This window comes from Mustelus asterias, chromosome 17 (assembly GCF_964213995.1).
Source record: "Mustelus asterias chromosome 17, sMusAst1.hap1.1, whole genome shotgun sequence".
Lineage (NCBI taxonomy): Eukaryota > Metazoa > Chordata > Chondrichthyes > Carcharhiniformes > Triakidae > Mustelus > Mustelus asterias.
This window is the reverse complement of record NC_135817.1, coordinates 14965710-14977974: the sequence shown is the minus strand read 5'-3', so window position 1 is coordinate 14977974 and position 12265 is coordinate 14965710. Positions and strand designations below refer to the sequence as shown.

Below are 12265 nucleotides of genomic sequence, written 5' to 3'. Positions count from 1 at the left end.
TAGTGCTTCCTTGTAAATGTTAAAGGAACTAATATAAATAAATGTTATTTCTTCAGAAGGGAGAAAGTTATGAGTAAGCGTATTTCGATATATAAAGTATAAAATGGCATAGATTAGATAAACACAAAAAATGAGTTTAAATCCAGTAAGATTACATTTAAATTAGTGAAAATTTACATGTTGAAACATATTAAGAAAACATCCTTAACCAAAAGTAGGTGAATATTTGGAAAAAGCTTGCAAGTAGTGGTAGAATTTAAGGGATTAATGGCGTTGGTTACTTTGTCAACATTATTAAACTATTAAATTAGAAAATGATTAAAAAGGGATGTGCCAATGTACAACAATGTACAAGCATTTTGGTAGATTGAACCAGGGCAGGACTTACTCAGTTAATGGTAGGGCACTGGGGAGAGTTACAAAGCAAAGAGATCTAGGGGTACATGTTCATAGCTCCTTGAAAGTGGAGTCACAGGTGGACAGAGTGGTGAAGAATGCATTCGGCATGCTTGGTTTCATTGGTCAGACATTGAATACAGGAATTGGGATGTCTTGTTGAAGTTGTACAAGACATTGGTAAGGCCACACTTGGAATACTGTGCACAATTCTAGTCACCCTATTATAGAAAGGATATTATTAAATTAGAAAGAGAGCAGAAAAGATTTACTGGGATGCTACCTGGACTTGATGGTTGAGTTATAAGGAGAGGCTGGATAGTCTGGGACCTTTTTCCCTGAAGCGTAGGAGACTTAGGGGTGATCTTAAATGAGAGGCATAGATCAGCTAGATAGTCAATATCTGTTCACAAAATCAGGGGAGTCTAAAACTAGAGGGCATAGGTTTAAGGTAAGAGGGAAGAGATACAAAAGTGTCCTGAGGGGCAATTTTTTCACACAGAACATAGAACATAGAACATAGAACATTACAGCGCAGAACAGGCCCTTCGGCCCACGATGTTGCACCGACCAGTTAAAAAAAAAACTGTGACCCTCCAACCTAAACCAATTTCTTTTCGTCCATGAACCTATCTACGGATCTCTTAAACGCCCCCAAACTAGGCGCATTTACTACTGATGCTGGCAGGGCATTCCAATCCCTCACCACCCTCTGGGTAAAGAACCTACCCCTGACATCGGTTCTATAACTACCCCCCCTCAATTTAAAGCCATGCCCCCTCGTGCTGGATTTCTCCATCAGAGGAAAAAGGCTATCACTATCCACCCTATCTAAACCTCTAATCATCTTATATGTTTCAATAAGATCCCCTCTTAGCCGCCGCCTTTCCAGCGAAAACAATCCCAAATCCCTCAGCCTCTCCTCATAGGATCTCCCCTCCATACCAGGCAACATCCTGGTAAACCTCCTCTGCACCCTCTCCAAAGCCTCCACATCCTTCCTGTAATGTGGGGACCAGAACTGCACACAGTACTCCAAGTGCGGCCGCACCAGAGTTGTGTACAGTTGCAACATAACGCTACGACTCCTAAATTCAATCCCCCTACCAATAAACGCCAAGACACCATATGCCTTCTTAACAACCTTATCTACTTGATTCCCAACTTTCAGGGATCTATGCACACATACACCTAGATCCCTCTGCTCCTCCACACTATTCAAAGTCCTCCCGTTAGCCCTATACTCAACACATCTGTTATTCCTACCAAAGTGAATTACCTCACACTTCTCCGCATTAAACTCCATCCGCCACCTCTCGGCCCAACTTTGCAACCTGTCTAAGTCTTCCTGCAAACTACGACACCCTTCCTCACTGTCTACCACACCACCGACTTTGGTGTCATCAGCAAATTTGCTAATCCACCCAACTATACCCTCATCCAGATCATTAATAAATATTACAAACAGCAGTGGCCCCAAAACAGATCCCTGAGGTACACCACTTGTAACCGCACTCCATGATGAATATTTACTATCAACCACCACCCTCTGTTTCCTATCCGCTAGCCAATTCCTGATCCAATTTCCTAGATCACCCCCAATCCCATACATCTGCATTTTCTGCAGAAGCCTACCATGGTGAACCTTATCAAACGCCTTACTAAAATCCATATATACCACGTCCACTGCCTTGCCCCCATCCACCTCCTTGGTCACTTTCTCAAAAAACTCAATAAGGTTAGTAAGGCACGACCTACCTGCCACAAAACCATGCTGACTATCACCTATCAATTCATTACTCTCCAAATAACTATAAATCCTATCCCTTATAATTTTTTCCAACATCTTGCCGACAACAGAAGTGAGACTCACCGGTCTATAATTCCCGGGGAAGTCTCTGTTCCCCTTCTTAAACAATGGGACAACATTCGCTAACCTCCAATCTTCTGGTACTATACCAGAGGCCAACGACGACCTGAAGATCAGAGCCAGAGGCTCTGCAATCACTTCTCTTGCCTCCCAGAGAATCCTTGGATAAATCCCATCCGGACCAGGGGATTTATCTATTTTCAGACCCTCCAGAATATCCTGCACATCCTCCTTATCAACTGTAATACTGTCTATTCTACTCCCTTGCAACCCAGTGTCCTCCTCAGCTATATTCATGTCCCCTTGCGTGAACACCGAAGAGAAATATTGGTTCAATGCTTCACCAATCTCCTCCGGTTCCACACATAACTTCCCTCTGCCATCTATAACTGGCCCTAAACTTGCCCTAACCAACCTTCTGTTCTTGACATACCTATAGAACGCCTTAGGATTCTCTTTAACCCTATCCGCCAAAGTCTTCTCATGTCCCCTTTTAGCCCTTCTAAGCTCGCTCTTCAACTCCCTCTTAGCCAATCTAAAGCTTTCTAGTGCACTACCCGAGTGCTCACGTCTCATCCGAACATAAGCCTCCTTTTTCTTTTTAACCAACAAAGAAACTTTTTTGGTGCACCACGGTTCCCTAGCCCTACCAATTCCTCCTTGCCTGACAGGGACATACCTATCACAGACTCGCAGTAGCTGCTCCTTGAAAAAACTCCACATGTCGGACGTTCCCAGTCCCTGTAATCTCCTAGTCCAACCTATGTTTCCTAATTCTCTCCTAATAGCCTCATAATTACCCTTCCCCCAGCTAAAACCACTGGCCCGAGGTTCATGCCTATCCCTTTCCATCACTAAGGTGAACGTAACCGAATTGTGGTCACTATCACCAAAATGCACACCAACTTCCAAGTCTAGCACCTGGTCTGGCTCATTTCCCAGCACCAGATCCAATATAGCCTCACCTCTAGTTGGCCTGTCTACATACTGAGTCAAAAAACCTTCCTGCACGCTTTGAACAAAAACTGACCCCTCTAACGAGCTAGAGCTATAACAATTCCAGTCAATATTAGTCAAGTTAAAATCCCCCATAACAATTGCCCTATTACTTTCACTCCTAAGCAGGATTGACTCCGCAATCCTTTCCTCAACCTCTCTAGAACTTTTAGGAGGTCTATAAAAGACTCCCAACAGGGTGACCTCTCCTCTCCTATTTCTAATCTCCGCCCATACTACCTCAACAGATAAGTCCTCATCAAACCTCCTCTCTGACACTGTCCTCATCAAACCTCCTCTCTGACAGAGGGTGGTGAGTGTCTGGAACAAGCTGCCAGAGGTAGTAGTAGAGGTGGGTACAATTTTGTCTTTTAAAAAGCATTTAGAGAGTTACATCGGTAAGATGGGTATAGAGGGATATGGCCCAAGTGTGAGCAATTGGGACTAGCTTAGGGGTTTAAAAAAAAGGATGGCATGGTTGGGCCGAAGGGCCTGTTTCCATGCTGTAAACCTCTATGACTCTATGACCTCATCCAATCAAATTAAAAAGTGGCACCAAATAACGCTTGCAGTGCATGTGCAAAGGTGTACTTTCACTGAATGTAAATGCTCACTTCATAGAAAGCAATAGAAAAACACACATGAACACAGAAATAAAAGAGAGACAAGACATGCTGGGCCAAATGACCTCTTTTCTCTCTTAATCCTTTACCTGTGTGATCTTTATCATATTGTTTGAAGGCATCAATAACTTCAGATTTGTGTGCATACAACTTTTCACGCAAGGACTTCAGGGCTGAAGTTTCAACGACACTCACTCTTGACATGAGAAAGAACAAAATTCATGGGTAAAGCATCCATCTGTTTAGAAAGTTCTTAAAAATGAATATTACGATTGTGCTGCAAAATTCCCACAAATCTTTACAATAGACTGTAATAATTAAAATGACTGAAAATAAATTTAACAAAGTTGCCCACAGCTGGACGCATCTGTCATTGGATAATATTCACAATGAAACCAAAGGCTTTACATCTTGTTATTCCGCAAGCTTTGTAAAGGCAGGCTGTCCTGTCTGGAGACAATACACATCTCTTTAACCTGTGCTTAATGCTCCCTCCACCCACATTGTCTGTATCTTTAAGATCTGGTTGGTTGTAGGGATTCGCATTCTAATCAGTATTCTGTAACTTGATTTTTGTGTCTCTGTGCCCTGTTTGAGAGCAGATATCCACTCCATCTGATGAAGGAGCAGCGCTCCGAAAGCTAATGGTGTTGGCTACCAAATAAACTTGTTGGACTTTAACCCGGTGTTGTTAAAACTCTTACTGTGTTCACCCCAGTCCAACGCCGGCATCTCCACATCATAACTTGGAAGAACAGACAGTTCTGAAGAAGTCATACAGACTTGAAATGTTAACTCTGTTTCTCTCTCCACAGATGCTGCCAGACCTACTGAGTTTTTCCAGCATTTTCTGCTTTTATTGGGAAGGAAATGGGTCTGCCAAGTCCAGAAAATTCCCGATTTCTACTTCAAAGAACAAAAGAACAAAGAACAATACAGCACAGGAACAGGCCCTTCGGCCCTCCAAGCCCGCGCCGCTCCCCGGTCCAGGATTGAATCCTGAATCCAGGATTCCCGCCCAATTTTCCAGCCTATCTACATCCTAATATCCTATCCACCGAGCTGTCCCTCACAGCTACGATGCTTTGTTCATCACAACCTATTAACTCACCCCCACCCCCCCATTCCAGACCATGTGATCTCCAGGGAGAGGCGAAAACCCAGAGTGAAAACCCCAGGGCCAATATGGGGAAAAAAAAATCTGGGAAATTCCTCTCCGACCCCCTGTGGCGATCGAAACGAGTCCAGGAGATCACACTGGCCCTGATCAGAAAAATGCTTCCCAACCCTATTCATTTCCACTTCTGCTTTACGAACACCATCTGAATTCCCTGCCCCCGAGACAGGTTCCCAACTATCCGCAGTCTCGCTCTGTACTGGCACCAGCAAGATGATCATAGAATGAAGCCTTGAAATGAGAAACAAAGAACAATTAGCCCGCGCCGCTCCCTGGTCCAAACTAGACCACTCTTTTGTATCCCTCCATTCCCACTCCGTTCATATAGCTGTCTAGATAAGTCTTAAACGTTCCCAGTGTGTCCGCCTCCACCACCTTGCCTGGCAACACATTCCAGGCCCCCACGACCCTCTGTGTAAAATATGTCCTTCTGATATCTGTGTTAAACCTCCCCCCCTTCACCTTGAACCTATGACCCCTCGTGAACGTCACCACCGACCCGGGGAAAAGCTTCCCACCGTTCACCCTATCTATGCCTTTCATAATTTTATACACCTCTATTAAGTCTCCCCTCATCCTCCGTCTTTCCAAGGAGAACAACCCCAGTTTCCCCAATCTCTCCTCATAACCAAGCCCCTCCATACCAGGCAACATCCTGGTAAACCTCCTCTGTACTCTCTCCAAAGCCTCCACGTCCTTCTGGTAGTGTGGCGACCAGAACTGGACGCAGTATTCCAAATGCGGCCGAACCAACGTTCTATACATCTGCAACATCAGACCCCAACTTTTATACTCTATGCCCCGTCCTATAAAGGCAAGCATGCCATATGCCTTCTTCACCACCTTCTCCACCTGTGACGTCACCTTCAAAGATCTGTGGACTTGCACACCCAGGTCCCTCTGCGTCTCTACACCCTTTATGGTTCTTCCATTTATCGTGTAGCTCCTCCCTACATTATTCCCACCAAAATGCATCACTTCGCATTTATCAGGATTGAACTCCATCTGCCATTTCTTTGCCCAAGTTTCCAGCCTATCTATATCCTTCTGTAGCCTCTGACAATGTTCCTCACTATCTGCAAGTCCTGCCAGTTTTGTGTCGTCCGCAAACTTACTGATCACCCCAGTTACTCCCTCTTCCAGATCATTTATATAAATCACAAACAGCAGAGGTCCCAATACAGAGCCCTGCGGAACACCACTAGTCACAGGCCTCCAGCCGGAAAAAGACCCTTCCACTACCACCCTCTGTCTTCTATGACCAAGCCAGTTCTCCACCCATCTAGCCACCTCCCCCTTTATCCCATGAGATCCAACCTTTTTCACTAGCCTACCATGAGGGACTTTGTCAAACGCTTTACTAAAGTCCATATAGACAACATCCACGGCCCTTCCTTCGTCAACCATTCTGGTCACTTCTTCAAAAAACACCACCAGGTTAGTGAGGCATGACCTCTCTCTCACAAAACCATGCTGACTATCGTTAATGAGTTTATTCCTTTCTAAATGCGCATACATCCTATCTCTAAGAATCTTCTCCAACAACTTCCCCACCACGGACGTCAAGCTCACCGGCCTATAATTACCCGGGTTATCCTTCCTACCCTTCTTAAATAACGGGACCACATTAGCTATCCTCCAATCCTCTGGGACCTCACCTGCGTCCAGTGACGAGACAAAGATTTGCGTCAGAGGCCCAACGATTTCACCTCTCGTCTCCCTGAGCAGCCTTGGATAGATTCCATCAGGCCCTGGGGATTTGTCAGTCTTTATATTCTCTAACAAACCTAACACTTCCTCCTTTGTAATGGAGATTTTCTCCAACGGTTCAACACTCCCCTCCGAGACACTCCCAGTCAACACATCCCTCTCCTTTGTGAATACCGACGCAAAGTATTCATTTAGGATCTCCCCTACTTCTTTGGGCTCCAAGCATAAGTCCCCACTTTTGTCCCTGAGAGGTCCGATTTTTTCCCTAACAACGCTTTTGTTCCTAACTTATGAATAAAATGCCTTGGGATTCTCCTTAATCCTGTCTGCCAAGAACATTTCGTGACCCCTTTTTGCTCTTCTAATTCCCCGTTTGAGTACTTTCCTACTTTCTTTGTACTCCTCCAGAGCTCCCTCCGTTTTTAGCTGCTTGGACCTAACATACGCCTCTCTTTTCTTTTTGACCAGTCCCTCAATTTCCCTGGTTATCCACGGTTCTCTAATCCTACCCTTCCTATCCTTCTTTTTTACAGGCACATGCTTGTCCTGTAGCCCTAACAACTGTTCCTTAAAAGACTGCCACATACCAGATGTGGATTTACCCTCAAACAGCCTCTCCCAATCAACAGCTGCCAATTTCTGCCTGATCCCACTAAAGTTAGCCTTCCCCCAATCCAACACCTTACCCTTGGGACACCACTCATCCTTTTCCATCACTATCCTAAAGCTAACAGAATTGTGGTCACTATTTGCCACATGTTCCCCTACCAAAACTTTGAAGACCTGACCGGGCTCATTCCCCAGTACCAGGTCCAGTATAACCCCTCTCTAGTCGGGCTGTCTACATATTGTTCCAACGAACCCTCCTGTACACATTTTACAAATTCCTCCCCATCCAGAGTCCCTGCCCTCAGCGATTTCCAGTCTATACCAGGGAAATTGAAGTCTCCCACTACAACAACCCTATTTTTCCTGCACCTATCCAGTATCTCCTGACATATCCATTCTTCCACTTCCCTTGGGCTGTTGGGGGGCCTGTAGTACACCCCCAACATAGTGACTGCGCCTTTCCTGTTTCTAAGCTCCACCCAGAGTGACTCGTTACACGACCCCTCTGAATTGTCCTCCCTCTGCACCGCTGTAATATGCTCTCCAACTAATACCGCTACTCCCCCACCTCTTTTGGCCCCTCCTCTGTCTCGCCTAAAACACTTGTACCCTGGAATATTCAGCTGCCAGTCCTGTCCCTCTTTCAACCAAGTCTCTGTCACCGCAACCACATCCAAATTCCTCGTGAGCATTAAGGCCCTAAGTTCGTCTGTCTTACCTGCTACGCTCCTTGCATTGAAGTATAAGCACTCCAGACCTCCAGGCCCAGTGAGGTCGTCCTCCCCCAGAGTGCTCTTCTTCTTTGCCAGCCTTGTCCCAGCCCCAAGCTCGTCCCCAGCCTCCACACTTGTAGACCTAATATTTTGATCCCCACCCCCCTGCCATACTAGTTTAAACCCCCCCGAACTGCACTAGCAAAGCTCCCAGCCAGGATATTTGTGCCCTTCCAACTTAGTTGTGACCCCTCCCTCTTGTACAGGTGCCATCCTCTCCTGAAAACTTCCCATTGATCTATGAAAATGAAGCCCTCCCTCCTGGACCAGTCCTTTAGCCAGGCATTCATTTGTACCAACTCCCTATTCTTAGCCTCACTGGCACGAGGCATTGGGAGCAGCCCAGAGATGGCCACCCTAGTGACCCTACTTTTTAACCTATTTCCCAACTCCCTGAATTGCTCTCTTAGGATCCCCCTACTCTTCCTATCTACGTCATTTCCACCAATGTGTATAATGACATCCGTTTCTTTATCTTCCCCTTTTAATATGCCTCCTATCCTCTCGGAGACATCCGTGACCCCAGCACCAGGTAGGCAGACTACCATCCTGGAGTCCCTTTCGCACCCACAGAATCGCCTGTTGGTGAAAATCTAGCCCCATGATTCTATGTTAGCTCCAAGCTCATCCAGTGAGATAACTTGTTGAAATTGTGATGTTCAGAATTTCAATACTTCAACCAGTCACACATTAACAATCCAGCTATCATCCATGTCATCAAGACTATTGCAACTGAGCTCAGTCTAAATTCTCTGGACTACCAGCTGGATCCCCAGCCCTCCATCGGCTGGCTCAAGAGGAGCAATGCCAGGACTGTAGTCCAGTTTGAACTTGGTCCCTCCGAGATTCATGGAAGCTGACTCTCCTTCATAGAGCAGAAACCATGTCACTGTCCTCCCAGTTAGGCGAACTGTCTGTGGTAAAATATAAGCAAGTCTATCCATTTGAAATAAGTGGTAGAGTGTCATGTACTCTCCCTTATTCATGCTCAAAACTTTTAGTGAAATGCTTCAAAGGCTCACGAAAGCAATATTGTAAATTAAAGATCAGTTTTTTAAAAAAATCTTTATGGGATGTGAGCATCACTGGCTGCCTTCTGGACTAATAATCCAGAGACCCAGTGTAATGCTCTGGGTTCAAATCCCAGAATGGCAAATGGTGAAATGTGAATTCAGTGGAAATGATGACCATAAAACAATTGTCGGTTGTCACAAAAACCCATCTGGTTCACTGATGTCCTTTTGGGAAGGAAATCTGCCATCCCTACCCGGTCTGGCCTACATGTGATCCAGACCTACAGCAACTCTTAAATTCCCTTCGAAAAGCCTAGCAAGCCACTCAGGTCAAGGGCAATTAGGGATGGGCAATAAATGCTGGCTGCAGCCAGCGATGCCGACATCACATAAAAAAATGAATAAATAAAATTTTGGCCAAGTGACAGTGAAGGAACGGCGATATTTTTATAAGTCAGGATAATGAGTGACTTGGTGGGGAACTTGGTGGTGTTCCCCAGGTATCTGCTGCTCCTTTCCTTCCAAATGGTAGTGGTCATGGGTTTGGAAGGTGATGAATAAGGAACTTTGGTGAGTTCCTGCAGTGCATCTTGTAGATGATATTCATGGCTATCACTATGCCTCAGTGGTAGAGGAATTGAATATTTGTGGATGGGGTGCTGATCAAGTGGGCTTTGTCCTGGATGGTTTTGAGCTTCTTGAGTGTTGTTGGATTTGCACTTATCCAGGCAAGTGGAGAGTATTCCATCACACTCCTGACTTGTATCTTGTCGATGGTAGACAAGATCTGGGGAGTCAGGAGGTGAGTTACTCGCCGCAGGATTCCTAGCATCTAACATGCTCTGGTAGACATAATATTTATATGGCTAGTCCAGTTCAGTTTCTGGTCAATGTAATCCCCTCTGGATGTTGATAATGTGAGATTCAATGATGGTAATGACGTTGAATGACGAGGGACAATGGTTAGATCCTCTCTTGTTGTAAGTGGCACCTGTGTGGCACATATGATACTTGCCACTTGTCAACCCAATATTGTCCAGGTCTTGCTGCATTTGGAAATGGACTACTTCAGTATCTGAGGAGTTATGAATGATGCTGAACACTGTGCAGTCATTAGCGAACATCCTCACTTCTGTCCTTGTGATAGAAGGGAGGTAATTGATGAAGCGATTGAAGATAGTTGGACCTAGGACACTAACCTGAGGAACTCCTGCAGTAAGAGCTGGAGCTGAGATGATTGACCTCCAACCACCACAACTATCTAACCATCTTCCTTTGTGCCAGGTATGACTCCAACCAGCATAGGGTTTTCCCTGATTCCCACTGACTCCAGTTTTGCTAGGGCTCCTTGATGCCGCACTCAGTCAAATGTTGCCTTGATGTCAAGTGCAGTCACTCTCTCCTCACCTCTGGAGTTCAGTTCCTTTGTATGTTTTTGAACCAAGGCTGTAATTAGATCTGGAGCTGAGTGACCCTGGTGGAACTCAAACTGAGCTGGCTCTCACCGAGTCAGCTACTCAGCTTGTCCCATTCCCTCGCCTTTTACATGTAGCCTACGCAATTTTCTTCTTTCAGCTTGTTGTCCATTTCCTTTTTGAACGCCACTCTTGACCATGTCTCCATCATATTCTCAGATAGTGTATTCCAGATCCTAACCACTTGCTGTGTGAATCTGTCTCCACCACACCCTCTGACAGTACATTCCAGATCCTAATCACTCGCTGTGTGAATCTGTCTCCACCACACTCTCAGACAGTATATTCCAGATCCACTCTGCATAAACAGATTTTTCCTCATGTCTGCACTGGATCATTTACCAATCATCTTCTAGCTGTTCCCTCTGCTTCTCAATCCTTCCACCAATGGAAACAGTTTCTCACAATCTTCTCTGTCCAGACTGTTATGATTCTGAACACCTCGATCAAATGTCCTCTCAACTTTCTCTTCATCAAGGAGGACGATCCCAGCTTCTCCAATCTATCTACATAATTGAAGTTCCTCATCCTTGGAACCATTCTCAAGAATCTTTTTTTCATCCTCTGTAATATCTTTACAGCCTTCCTAAAGTGCGTTACCCAGAACTGGACACGATACTCCACTTAGAGGCAAAGCAATGTTCTGTAAGCTTGTTCAAGGAACAGCTACTGGGTGTCCTTGATAAGTATGTACCTGTCAGGCAGGGAGGAAGTGGTCGAGCGAGGGAACTGTGGTTTACTAAAGAAGTTGAATCTCTTGTGAAGAGGAAGAAGGAGACTTATGTAAAGATGAGACATGAAGGCTCAGTTAGGGCACTTGAGAGTTACAAGTTAGCCAGGAAGGACCTGAAGAGAGAGCTAAGAAGAGCCAGGAGGGGACATGAGAAGTCTTTGGCAGGTAGGATCAAGGAAAACCCTATAGGTATGTCAGGAATAAAAGAATGACTAGGGTAAGATTAGGACCAGTCAAGGACAGTAGTGGGAAGTTGTGCGTGGAGTCCGAAGAGATAGGAGAGGCGCTAAATGAATATTTTTCGTCAGTATTCACACAGGAAAAAGACAATGTTGTCGAGGAGAATACTGAGATACAGGCTATTAGACTAGACGGGATTGAGGTTTATAAGGAGGAGGTGTTAGCAATTCTGGAAAGTGTGAAAATAGATAAGTCCCTTGGGCCGGATGGGATTTATCCGAGGATTCTCTGGGAAGCTAGGCAGGAGATTGCAGAGCCTTTGGCTTTGATCTTTATGTCGTCATTGTCTACAGGAATAGTGCCAGAAGACTGGAGGATAGCAAATGTTGTCCCCTTGTTCAAGAAGGGGAGTAGAGACAACCCTGGTAATTAGAGACCAGTGAGCCTTACTTCTGTCGTGGGCAAAGTTTTGGAAAGGATTATAAGAGATAGGATTTATAATCACCTAGAAAGGAATAATTTGATGAGGGATAGTCAATACGGTTTTGTGAAGGGTAGGTCGTGCCTCACAAACCTTATTGAGTTCTTTGAGAAGGCGACCAAAGAGGTGGATGAGGGTAAAGCAGTTGATGTGGTGTATATGGATTTCAGTAAAGCATTTGATAAGTTTCCCCATGGTAGGCTATTGCAGAAAATACGGAGGCATGGGA

General features: G+C 45.2%; 1 protein-coding gene across 1 annotated transcript in view; it reads right to left on the bottom strand.

Annotated features, from left to right (window-relative positions):
- LOC144506344 (serine/threonine-protein phosphatase with EF-hands 1-like) overlaps window positions 1–12265 on the bottom strand; it is a 103413-nt gene that overhangs the window by 10177 nt on the left and 80971 nt on the right. The window contains exon 14 of the mRNA XM_078232322.1: window positions 3975–4081. Within this exon, the coding sequence (XP_078088448.1) occupies window positions 3975–4081 (107 nt within the window). The remainder of the gene's footprint in view (window positions 1–3974; window positions 4082–12265) is intronic.